The sequence below is a fragment of the Apostichopus japonicus genome, chromosome 2, assembly GCF_037975245.1.
Source record: "Apostichopus japonicus isolate 1M-3 chromosome 2, ASM3797524v1, whole genome shotgun sequence".
Classification (NCBI taxonomy): Eukaryota; Metazoa; Echinodermata; class Holothuroidea; order Aspidochirotida; family Stichopodidae; genus Apostichopus; species Apostichopus japonicus.
Genome location: NC_092562.1, coordinates 16,970,521 through 16,984,548, shown reverse-complemented (window position 1 = coordinate 16,984,548; position 14,028 = coordinate 16,970,521). Strand labels below are relative to the sequence as shown.

Below are 14,028 nucleotides of genomic sequence, written 5' to 3'. Positions count from 1 at the left end.
TAGCCTAACTTTAAAGCAAAATTGTCGGTTGGTCGACGGGAAAAAAAAACATTGGGAAATTTTCATCAAAGGAGAGTCAGCAAGCCGTCGGTTTTTGAAGCATACCACATTTTCACAGCAATTTTTAATTTGGGCAAGGATAAAAATAATTCTACTTTATTTGATTGACTTCCGTTTAATAACGGAAAGCAATTTAAAAATAGCTTTCGAAGTCTGTATGTTTTTTTTCCCTTAAAGAAATTTCAAAGTACGAATAAGACCTTTTGGAAAAAAGAGTTAATTACGAGATATGGTTACCATGGTAACGAAACTAAACATCTTGCCCACGAGATGGTATTAGCTTAGAAGATAAAAGTGAAATGGTGGCAGTTATTTTAACTTTTATGTCAGTCCCGATTTAATATAAAATTACGCTTAATTTCCCGATTAAAACAACAATGTTACTGCGCGACGAGGATGGCCTTTTCTCGTTGCTAAGGAAATTTGACGTAATGAAGTTATTCTATAGATGTGACGTTGAAGCATTAAACAAACAATGCAACGCTTCTTAAAATTAGATCACTTATCTGAAGTAAAGAAGCTCAAATCAAAGCGAATTTTGTAAGCTTTACTGCAGATAATATTCTCGCTTGGTTATTGAATTTAAAAATGAAGCCAACCACAGAGACTAAAAAACAAATTACGTCGCGTTATAGTTTTCCTTTCGATAAACATGGTTTTCATAATGTGTAAAACAAAGTCAATATGCAATTCTGTAATTATAACGGTAGCGTTTGCTTCCGTTTACAAAGCGTAGGCTCGAATAGTAAAATTCAACAACTTGCGATTTAATTTGGCGTTTTCTTTGTTGTTGAACAGATGACGTCACAGGAAGACCCGTTACTTGCAGTTTAAATGGCAAAGGTGACAACTGCATAGAAGAATAATCATGTTTGGAAACCTCGTCGTTTTAGAAGTCTGTGCTTTCAGACATTTGGACGGACAATTATCACTGCATCTCTAACTAAGTCGGTAATCCAACTTGTGATAATGTTGAGGAATCGCCGTAGGAGGTCGCTGGCTCGATTTTTAATGATCTTTATACCGGATGTCTGACTGAAGAATGGGTTGGTCAAGAGAGTTGGGGAGCGACTGGGTGAATGCAATATAATACGGTTATTTCTGTCATAATTTCACAGATTGCAGGGTCAACGCTGTAACTAATTTATTACTTTTTTTCAATCTAAAAAATTGGAATTGATTCAATTGCAATCAATGTTATCTTTGGAGTTACCGAATCTCGCCAGGTTTGATGACATTATATGATGTCATGTATGAATTCAAGTTTCAGTGCTACCTGGAAAACCAAATATTAGAAATATTAGAAACAATACCGTCATATAACGTCTTTAAAGTATGGAACGCCAAAAGGGTGTTATGTTGTTAATATAAAGATATGACCATGTTGTCATGCAAAGATGATGTGTAGACAATGTTTACTGATACATGGGTGATGCAAACAATATATGTTGCGGCTGTAGGATAACAGGGACATGATGTTCATCAAGGCTTTTTAAATTAAAACAAAACTAATGAATTATTCATGTCCACGTACAAGTCAAGAGGAACGAAACTGACATTTGAACGTTACAAGGTGTTTCTCGTTGTGTTATACTTGCGTTCCATATTTTTTGGGATGGAATTATAAATTGTGACGTAATAATCGACATTATGTAAATCGTATGTTCACAGGTTAGACTGGAAATGTTGTTAATTTTGTCAAATTTCAGAAAGACTATATAGTATAAAAATGTACTTTCGAAATATTTGAAAAACCTGACACAATTACATGTACATGTACTACCGTCACATAATGTTACTTGTGATTTCAAGTTACTGATATACCCTCAAGCCAAACAAAAAACTAAATAAATGAAACTTAAGTCAATAGAATTGCTAAGGTTTGGCCGTAAAACACAAAGAACTCCATTAAGAAAGGATGATTCCTTAAATATCTGATAAGAAATATTTTTGACAATTTTTACTTTTTCGTAGAATACCACTTGTTAATCTTAATCTACCGTTATATCACAGCTTCAGAAAAGTCCTTGGTTAATGTTAAACGGACGGTGATAACGGATTACCTACACGTGCATACATCAGAGACAACCGGAAAATACGACTGATTTTAATCTTTTAAAATGAAAATGGAGGTCACCAACATCCACGGTTCAGTATTCAAATTAATCTTGCAAAAAAAATAGATAAATCTCCTAGATTTATATCTACATCTTTCATGCAAATCCTTCATACATCACTCTGATAAAACATAATATAGAAAAGTTTAAATATACGTTTTTACACTTTGAATCTTTGCATACTTTACTTTATTTTTTATCTTATCATTATCATTTGCTCCCCCCCCCCTTTTTTCATTTCTTGCTTCAAGAATATATTCTATAACGAAAAGTGAAGCAACACTTAGCTATATCTTTTGCATGGGAAATATAGCAATTTCAATGGAGATATTCGCACGAAAGATTTTTTTCTTCTTTCAATATACATTTTATGTTTCTCTATTTTTTAATAACGTGACTTCCTTTAGGTCCTGCCTGATATACACTGAGTAAAAGAGTCAGTGGTTTGACACATTTTGCAACGCCGTAAGACGGGTGGAAGCAATTAACGGCTTAAATGACAAACACGCGCTTTTTATAAACAGCTTATAGCAGTCATTTCTACCTCAGGGCAGAAAATATCCTTTCTCTGTCCATCAATATCCTTCAATGACATATGTTTCTGATGTGCTTTGAAAATAAAAAATTTTCACAAAAAAAAAAGATTAAACAAAAAAACATTACTGTATAGGCAATATCTTTATCGCGCATGCGTCGAGCTTTGCCGGTAGACATGTTAGAAAAAAACAGCGCTACAGTATTGGTGTTATATTTTACATTCTTTCTGACAGCTTATATTTTTTCCATCTGTCTTTTTTTTAGGAGTGGAGGGGGGGGGGGGGTGTGCTACTGAGCCTTTTTTTTATGATAGATCACCATTTGCACACCCGTCAGTGTTTGTCAAACTATAAATCATTTTTTTATTAAATCATCGTTATCGAATAAAGTGTTGTCAAAGAGGGTGTTTTTATTAAAACATCTGTATGTTTATTTTAAAATTATATCGATGGAGATGATCATCATATCCATCATATTTTCCATATGAAAGTCTATGTTATGGTGTTTAACGTATCTTACAACTGTGAAACATGTATGCTTTGTAACAACTGTTAATACAATCTACCAATAAGAACCCTACATTTCATCCAGAATTCCCATGTTTAGTGAGAGGTGAGGGAGGTGGTACCAACTATTAAGGACATACGCCATTGTATTACCCACCTTCAACACATTATACAGTATAGTTACAAAAGAAAAGATTATATATATATATATATATATATATATATATATATATATATATATGTGTGTGTCAAGGGTTGTTAACTATAATCTGCAGCTGTATTTATTGGTGTGTGTCGTAGGGCGGTGTGGGGGGGGGGGGGGCTTGTTGACACTTTCCTGCAGACCCCATACCTCACAAAATATATCATAAAATTATAAACAAAGTAAAGTAGTTGTTACCCAAGTACAGCTATTTTTTCTCCTAAAACTATTTCCTTTCCATTACCCATTGTCCGTCTTTTATCTTTGAGCCTCATTTCTTCTTCGTCTCTCTTGCCCCCCCGGCCCCACCCCTCCCACTCTCCACCAGGAAGATGGGAAAAGAGAAGATTGTGTACAACACTTCCATAGAATACCGATAGTAAATAATGAAATGAAATTATATATAGATGGGATTATTAGACAATCCCAACTATCATTATTATCCTTGTTGATAGATAAATATTAGATGAGCAACCCCACCTTAACCCCCTCCCCCAACCAGCCACCCCACCCAACACGTCCACTCAAACAGTTATGGTAAAAATCCGTCTTCATGTGGAGGACAAGATCACAAAATATATGGCATCGTCTAAGCACTTATTCTTGAATGGTTTATTCTTATTTATATATTAATTTATTTATTTATGTATATAGGTTTCTTGATGGATAACATGGGTGTAATTATATATATATATATATATATATATATATATATATAAATATATATATATATATATATCGAAGTTGTCATATATCTGCATATGATGAGACAGAAGAAACACTATATTATAGTAACGTTTCTTGAGTCACTCTATACTCCCTGTCCCAATATAAAGGGGAACATATTAATGGATAGGGATGAAAGTATATCATAGGAAAACAGCTTTATTAGTGAAAAACATTTTTGCTTGTTTCCAAAAGAGTTACCTAATTTGTAGCAATTTGTTAGTGTTGTGAAGAATTGTAAATTGTGTCAAACCTTTTAGGCTCTATACACTACTAATTAATGTACCTTTAAAAAAGAAATTTAATGCATGGCAAAATGCACATAATTTTTTAAGTTTATTTTTTTGTATTAAAATGGTTTCAAATTTTTATCATTTCTGTCTTTGAGTAAGACCAAATTATATCAATGCGATTTAAGGGGGGCATATTAACACTGAAAAGGTATATTTAATTAATCAAGATGGGTTATCGGTGGATGCAAGGTGTTAATAACGTCATGAATATTCTGACTGTCTGTGGTTGCTTGGCAGAAGGAATTTTTGACCAATTTTTTTCATTTTCTGGCGTTCATAGTGCTAAAGAATAAACGACGACAAATCAAAATAATCGTAATGCTATTCTCACCTATGTCTACTGAGGAGGGAGTGGAGGGTGGTCGAGTGGGGGGGGGCCAGAATGCATAACGGGTACTCATGATCTGGACATGCAGGAGATGATTGATTTATGACAAAAATTACTAACCGTATTGGACCTCGTTGTGTCTTTCTTCGAACACAGTATTGGCAGAAATACATGACCCCAATAACGAGACACAGTCCGCCCACTACACCGACAAATAGAATCAACAGAACCAAGAGAGGGCTTCCGATCAGACCATTTTGCCATCCGGTGCCCTACGGATTAAACAAAAGAACAAACGTTTAAAAAAAAGGAAAGAAGAAGAATATATATATATATATATATATATATATAGAGTAGGTTGGCGTCTATCTTGGCGCAGAGTGCTCTATGTCCATTGGACAGAGCGGAATATATGTTAATATAAGGATGAGTTGTCTGAAGATCGCTACAAAGCGTGAAACTCCGAGTTACAACTACTAGTGTTCCACTAGTCTCATCTAGTATCAACATATATATATATATATATATATATATATATATATATATATATATATATTTGATATCACGTGTCGTTTGACATTTGATTAACCTAAACACGCCATGTGAAATCTATTCCTTATAGCTCTAGTTTATTAATCTGGTACCAATTGACATGTCAAGAGAAGGGCTATTATTTACAAATCAGTAACAAATTTGATCCCTAATGAACGATCTCAGTACGGCGGAAATTACCTTGGCTATATAGCACATGAACGGGGAAGATTTCAACAACCATCGACTGTAAGTGAATATTCTTAAATTTCAGTTCAAGCATAGGGATCGGTAACTGTAGGTGAATGTATTCGGCATTTACGAAAACATCCAGTGTCAGATAAAACTGACTTTTGCATACTATACATACCTTTATTACATTGTTAAAAAAATATATGATAGTTAATTGATGTGGCAAAAGGATTAAAAGCTTAAAGGTAAAGAAAAAACATAATAAGATGTAAATGATCAGAATGATCGTCAAGGGCTACAGAACAAGTTGACGTGCATGATTCATCTAATTATGACGTCAAATGACGTCATAAACCAATTTGCAGTGCAATACAAATTAGGCTAGTGTAGTTTATCAGTATGATTTTAAATAAGTATTATATTGGGCGTTAAATCAAACTCGACTTAAACAGAACTCAACAAGACGTGAGTATATCGTAGCTGAAAAGGAAGAGACACTAGAGTGAATTTGTAAGCAGAATTTTTCAGAGATCGACTTTTTTTTTCATCAGAGTAAAAATAAAAATGTAAAGGCTAAGAAAATGGAAAGACGAAGAAATACTACTACTACTACTACAACAACAAGAGCAGAAAATAGAGAGATAAAATGCATATAGTTAATACTTGGTTAAAAAGAAAACAACATGAGGGTTTGACGCCCTTAAAATCTTGATTTGTATTAATCTTATGGATGGACGTGGGGCACTTGATGAGATAATCTCTTGATGAACTCGATGAGCTTAATGTCTTGATGAGCTTACGTTCCTCCGTGCCTGTAAAGTCACTGGCAGGGGAGAGGAGGAGGAGGGTAGGTAGATGGTGCACGGGTTGAAGGGGGGGTGGTTGTAATTGATGTATGACCGTAAGGTTACACATTAACCTTAATGTTTAGGATACCAATTCGCCTTGCTATGCCTCATTGAAGGCGCCTATTGGCTCTGCCCAGCTAGCTGGAACAGAATCACTTCTATGGGTATAGTCTGCTAGCAAAACACATTCAAATAAACCACCGTTAACAGACACAGCTGACAACGAAAAATTGCAATGCAGAATTGTAACGTTCTGGTTGCAAAATGTTCTCGGTTTCTTTCATGTTTTCCTTCTTTTTGTTTGTTTCATTGACATGTTTATTCTCTCGGAAGAAGGTTAGTGGCTTATAGGAATTGGATATTAAACATTACATCCCTTTAAGCTAAGAATCCAACCCAAATGAGTTTTTAAAAACGGAAGTGTGATATCTCAATATAGGAATAGTGCATATGCTTCTTCTTTTCACGAACGTTTCCATGGTTTTTATTGCAAATCTTGGCGCGAAGTTGACTCTCCCACGATGGAACTTGATACAAACTTGTTTGATAATTACCTCGAGACGAGCTATGCGTCGTGGGCTTGATTTACATTAATGTTGAAAGCAATGTGCTAGACATGTCACCTAGCAACAAAGCATATACACAGCCGTGAACTTAATCTCGTAACGTGCCCTTGAATGACGTCACGGTGGTATTTTTAGTCGGAAGAATGAAGTATGGTCCCTGGAGCGTGGGGGCGGGGGGGGGGTGAGAGGATAGGTACTACTACTACTAGTAATCATACACTAGAAGTAGCATGTAGCCCCTCTTTCCAAATCTGTTTTGAAAAGGTGGCAATCCTAGGCTAACTGTTGAAATTAATGGTTTGAAAAAGTCTCAGAATTTACCAGAATGATAGACATTTTTCTTTTTGTTATTGCGTGGGTGCAACCTCACACACACAAACCACAAGTAGTTCTTATTACATCCTTTCGTTTAGACCTAATTATAAACCTAATTTATAATCTAAATATGCTTCAGAGTGCACCATTGGACGTCTAAAATTTTGCCACACCTCCTTTATAAAATCCTGGGATCCTGGGATCCCTTGTGCGTGACAAATGAAGCTCAGTCAACCTCTTAAACGGATTGAGGGCAGAGTACTTAAAACCCCAACAATCATGTCCTTTAAGTTTACATTTTGGAGATTGAGAGCTACTGTAGATTTCTAGGGTTTGTTTGTCTTTTCACATAAATCAGGTGAATTGTTTACGCACAATATCGAGATCAATCCGAACGAAATGCAAGAAAATTTAGCCATTGACTTTATTTTATACATGACCTTTAAACTTCAACTATTTGCCTCTCTTGATTATTGTAATTTAATGTCCAATGTCATCGATTAAATAAAATATTGACTGAATAATGATGGACAGTTTAGTTCTACTATCGACTTTAATTGATCAATTGAATCATTGATCTGAATACAAATCGATTCCTGAGAACGGCAACTTTAAGTGGTCGGTCAAAAATGAAATTCAACAAACTAAAACGGGAGATGTCGTTTTACAGAGACGTGGAATTGTGGCAAATATTGACCAGTACTGCATATACGAAAGGATTTCATGTCAACTTAATTCAATGAATTAAGAACTTGTTCTACAAAGATGGGAGGGGGGGGGGGGAGAAATCAGTCACAATAACATCCAATTGGTCAATCGATCTTCATGAAGTTGTTGAAAACTTTGATCACGCAAACAATGTTATTTAGTGGTGTGCGATCGCAAAGAAAAACATAAGAAAAGTACATGAAGCCGAACTGTTTGGGATTTAAGCTTTTCTAATGAACCTCGGCCGAAGGATAAGTATCCAATTAACCTTAAGGAAAGCCTTTATATGTCTAAATCACATTCCAAAAACATTTTGGCCCAAAACTTTTCCTAACATATTTCTTCTGTTTCCAATGACAAACAAAAACATCGTGTGATTTATATATAGACAGATATATATTAAGATAGATGGATGGATGGATGGATGGATGGATGGATGGATGGATGGATGGATGGATGGATGGATGGATGGATGGATGGATGGATGGATGGATGGATGGATGGATGGATGGATGGATGGATGGATGGATGGATGGATGGATGGATGGATGGATGGATGGATGGATGGATGGATGGATGGATGGATGGATGGATGGATGGATGGATGGATAGATGGATAGATAGATAGATATATATCTTTATATATCTTTATATATATATATATATATATATATTTATACATATATATAGATATAGATAGATATAGATGACGTGAGCCTATGTATACTTCGGTGTCGATTAGTCATTTTAATGCTTATTCTATGCTTATGTTATTTAATGCTTATGTCTGTGTTAATAATCAACGACTTCTTTTTGCACGTGGCAATATAAGCGATTGCACAAAAGCACATCCGCGTTATTGATGGATCTTCCGATTTACGTGGAAATTAGGTTACGAATTGATCATTAGCCATTCATTGTACATCTATCTTGTCTAGATGTAAACAGGCCAATGAGATGTAATTTTCTTTACAAAACTCTATTCGTGTCTAAATGAAGTACTTAACCGTCATATTTCAAGTAAAACAGTGACAAAACCTGAGATGAATTTGTGCGAAATAAATATTGCAATAGTACAATGACTCGTTGTTAGTGCATGTGTGCGAGTGTGTGCGTGTATCTGTATGTATAGACAACATTTATATATTCTCTGTTTATTTCCTACCAAATTTATAATTGAATGTGTTAAATTTTGATGTGTGGTATAAAGGCTGACAGAGGCATCAGGAGACAATAATGTCACCTGCCTCCTTTGCCTTACGTTAATTATTAATTGGTCCTTTAATTGACCCCGAGCCCATGGACTGTGGTCAATATACCGCCCAGACTCCTTTTATACATAGAGGTAACTATATATTACACCGATACTTTAAATTTCTCTAATGAAACGTTGAAACTAGCTATACCTCTGTGGTAACGCTATATATATATTACCATGATATTCGTGGTTGCATAGATTGACAAAACTAATCTCTAGATAATAGAAAGTACGGTGATGCATATATGTAAATAATGCATATATGTAAATGTATATGTAAAATACTTATTGCAATTACAATTCACTGTTCAACTCAAGTGAGTCAAGGGGGGAGGGGCGGTGGGGGGGGGGCTTTATTGATAATAGAGAGTGTGTGTTTTTTCTTGTCTTGTTCCATTTCAGTTACGATCAGTTTATAATTGCATATGTGAACGTGCTTCGAAGTTTCTTGTTCTATAAAGGACCTTTTGGTAAAACAAATATATGTCATAGTTCATGCTACTAGACAGCAATATATTATAGTAGGCGAGGCTGATTCTGTCCACAGCGGAACATTGATCTACTCTTACGTAATTACCTACTGTTCGATGAATATTCATGAATTTGGATTGTACATATATATATATATATATCTTTATCTATATATATATATATATATATATATGTATACATAATATATATATATATATATATATAAATATATATATAGGGATATATATATATATATGTACAATCCAAATTTCATGAATATTCATCGAACAGTAGGTAATTACGTAAGCGTAGATCAATGTTCCGCTGTGGACAGAATCTCCCCCTCCCACCCTCCCCATTTACATGTTCAACGGTTTCAAAGAAATATATTACACTGCTTCGTCTATAAAAGTTATTAAGCCGATCACGTGTTCACGAACTTAAAAACCGAGTATCGTAGACGTTGGTTCACCTTCTTTCCGTTAACCAAACCACGTAAATGTTGTAAGGTATACATTGCCAAACAGTTCAAACGATATTGTAGACGGTTTCATCAATTCCTTTAACATTTAGAGTCATTTTTGCTCGCGTCATCTTATTGCCACCTGCCTCATTCGATCACTACATTTTTCAACAAACTATCAATTATCCCACTTGAAACCAATCAATCTAACCACAATAAAAAAAAAACCTTCTTAAGAGTCGATTTTTTAATTATTGCAAATTTGCAAAACCCTGGTAACCTATTTCCATGAAATTAACATCAATATTTCGGTTTAACTTCTTTTGAAGACAAATCATAAATTTTATACGCAAGAAAAACCAAAGGTTGTTAAGAAGAGCAGAACTGGGACCAATAGAAGACAGAGATTAAACCTTTTTTTTTATCCGAAGAGGTCGTTGAAATTAATAGTGCATGGCTAATTGAAAACATGGTCCCGAGGCTGACATCAGCTATTCTACCGTGTTAAGGGTATGATTTATTAACTTGTCCTCATATTACCAACTTGAAATTGTTCTTAAAAATTCATTTCATTCGCAAGATATTTTATAATACTCTTTAAATCCCTGACGAGTGTCAAAAATGTCCAACCTTTTCTTGTTCGTATTTATCTTACCCTTCTTCTGGATTGCGTTTTTGAGTGCTATGCCACAGTTAACATTTTGACATGCATGAAATATTTAACTAGAAATTTACCTAAATTGGGCTAATAAATGGTACATGAAGATATAGTTTTATAGTCTGAAAGTATATTTAATGTTTTCTTGAAGATGCAGTTACTAGAGCGTCTACGACTGAACCGAAAACAGACCAAACTTAGACACAAAGATCAACATAAAAGATGTGGTCAGAGGGAGGTTAGATAATCTGCTATTAGTTAAATATGCTATATGCTATAACATGTGCATGCATTAACAAAATTGTAACTTCATACCATCCATCTTGTATTACATTATGCCCAATAATCACACGCTATCCGGTTAATATTGGTAACATGTGAGGTTCAAGTGTCATGAATAGAGTTTTCATTATGAACTGTTGCCATGGAAATGAGGCCATGATGTTATTTGTATAATACCGTGTTCATCGATGACTCTTTGAGATCTAGTGTGTTCTCCACGCTTTTAAGCGATGTATGTTTTACACGTGTATTATCTTCATTAAGCGGATTCGATGAAAGAACTTTTGGTCGTCATGGAAATAAGTCAAATCGAGGAATAAGAAAACAATGTACATCCAGAATAAAAGATATGCAACTTGTAGTTGAATTAATACTTGCATGGCTTTATCTGCAATGAACCTTTCCAACTACAGTTATCAACTTTGGGTTTTTTTTTCTTTTTTGGTCTTAATGCTTTCCATCACCTATAATATGACTATTTACAGCGTTATCAAGATTTGTTGATTCATTACAATTCTAAACCTGTTTGTCACCGAAATTCTCCAAAACTAACTACTTTTTCACACGGATATACCTACAGCAGCAACCCCTGGTTTACAACATCAGTAATCGCCAAAATATACTATGTAGGCCTATCTGACTAAAGTCAATACCATGGAAGATCATTATTCAGTCACTCATTTATTAAATTCGTTATATCCTTTTTAGTGTAAAGTTATCCTAATAAGATGAATATATGTAGCATGTACGCATTAGGATCCAAGGCTTCGTTTACAAAAGTTTGCTTTAATGCATATGAAGAATTTTACATTTTCAAAGTCAACGTTATAGGACCTTTACGCTTTAAAGCAAGTCAACCACTTGTTAACAATTATAAGTATAGTTATATAACAATATGTAAAAAACAAATCAGTGGTAACTTATACCTCTTTTGTATGTTTAATAGCATATACGTGTTAATGTTATATAAACATTAACAGGAGTAAATGAATGAATGAAAGAATGGATCAATGGTTTAAATCGTAAGGGTTTCATTACCAGTTATAACTCTGTGTTCATCTAGTATATCCTAACACAACGTAAAGCGCAAATCACCTCTCACAACCAACCTGTGCACACGATTAATGATGTATACAGGTATAATGAAGAAACGAGTTAATATACTCGAAACCGGTACCACAAAAAATAAATTGCTCCTCCATATATTATTTGACAGACTTCATTAAAAGAAACCGATCTCTCAAGATGATGTTTATTCTATACACCAAAATATATATACGAAAATATCCTTCATGCAACATCAGCAGTAATCTGTTGACTTACCCCATCTGTAGGAGACATCATGTTCCACTAACGCTAATATACACACTCCGTAGACGTGAACGTGTGTTTTCATACACACCTCGCCGTTATATCTCGCAACAATATCGTCGAGCGAGTCTCTCTATATCGTATGCCATGCATGCAGAGAGGATGATACCGTTATCATCAGATCGAACCTGCACAGTGTGGTTAATTCACGTTTGGGATGAGAAAGTAGTAATCACTGTGGACAAATGACTGCTCGGAGATCTGTCAACGAAGTAGACAACATGTGTGTTATGCGCTAAGTTAAATCATAACAGGGTATAAGACATATGTATGTATATATTCACCTATAGAGTATGTGGGAAGTCAAGCTTAGTAAGGTTTTCACAGAGAGAGGGAAAGAGAAATACAGAGAGAGGTGGAGAGAGATGCGGAGGTGGAGATGGAGATGGAGGAGTAAATAAGAAAAACATGAAAGCGCCCTCGAAATTGACATTTTATTGGCAAAATGTTTTACAAATATCGGGTATCTATGTATGGGTCGATGCATCTTGATTTTCGTTGCTAAATTCTTGGAATGACATCTCGTATCAGATTATGATTTTAGACAAATCATTTTGAAAATTTCGTCAAATAATTTCTGATATAATCACTTCTGTTTTGTTTGGGGTGGGAGGAAGAGGGAGGGGTGGGATGGATGGAAGTGGGAATTTGATTTGCTTAAACTTGTGTCAATTGAAGAGTTGAATTCTTTTTATTGACTTTTTTATATACTTTAATATTTTGCTTACATAATTTACAATTTATTTATAAAATTCCACAAATGATAATATCAAAAATACAAAGACATCACGTGAGGTAAATTGACTGCTTAATTCAGCGCATAATGAGAGCTTTATAAGCAGTTTATAAAATGTCGAAAAGTCAACATTTTTATTTTGATTAAGAAAACATGGAAAAAAAAAGAAGTTATACATTTTGAGTGTGACGTTGTGACAATTAATGTGGTTTCTATGGTTACCACGTACGTACAGTAACACAGTAAATGTATGGCACCGCTATTTCTATACATAAAAAATGAAAATAATAGCACAAGCCAATGAGGAAAGATTCTATCGTTCCATTACTTACAATAAACAGACAAACGAGTAAATCGAATGGGGTGACATTTCGATCAGAGATCTGTTAAGCAAATGCTTCAAATAAATTCCCTCAAATGCGAGAGATAAAAATTTTCATTAAGTCTGACATATTGCTTTTTGACAGGTGCGTGATAAATGTGACCTTCTTATTAAACTCTGTGTTATACTTTGACTGCTATTTTATTTGACTTATTTTTGTTACACGTTAAATGAGAACTATAAGTTCTGTTTATCATCCATGCACATTTGATTAATGTAAGGTGTAAAAAGGAATAATTTTGGTACAGAAATTGCTACTTTCAACAAAGTAAGACTGTTTTAGAGACAAATTTGTTTTTGTCACTGCGCTGTGATAGTATTACTATATAGATAGTTAGATAGCTAGATAGCTAGCTAGCTAGACAGATAGACATATAGATAGACGGACGGACGGACGGACGACTGGATGGACGGACGGACGGACGGACGGACGGACGGACGGACGGACGGACGGACGGACGGACGGACGGACGGACGG

At 34.7% G+C, this 14,028-nt stretch overlaps 1 protein-coding gene across 2 annotated transcripts in view; it reads right to left on the bottom strand.

The window, feature by feature from the left end:
• Positions 1-14,028, bottom strand: part of LOC139980243 (uncharacterized) — a 116,927-nt gene that overhangs the window by 39,471 nt on the left and 63,428 nt on the right. For both annotated transcript variants that reach the window (XM_071991786.1, XM_071991794.1), the window contains 2 exons: positions 12,385-12,633; positions 4,890-5,041 (listed from right to left, as the gene is read on the bottom strand). In XM_071991786.1, coding sequence (XP_071847887.1) covers positions 4,890-5,041; positions 12,385-12,405 — 173 coding nt within the window. In that variant the 5' untranslated portion in view covers positions 12,406-12,633. The remainder of the gene's footprint in view (positions 1-4,889; positions 5,042-12,384; positions 12,634-14,028) is intronic.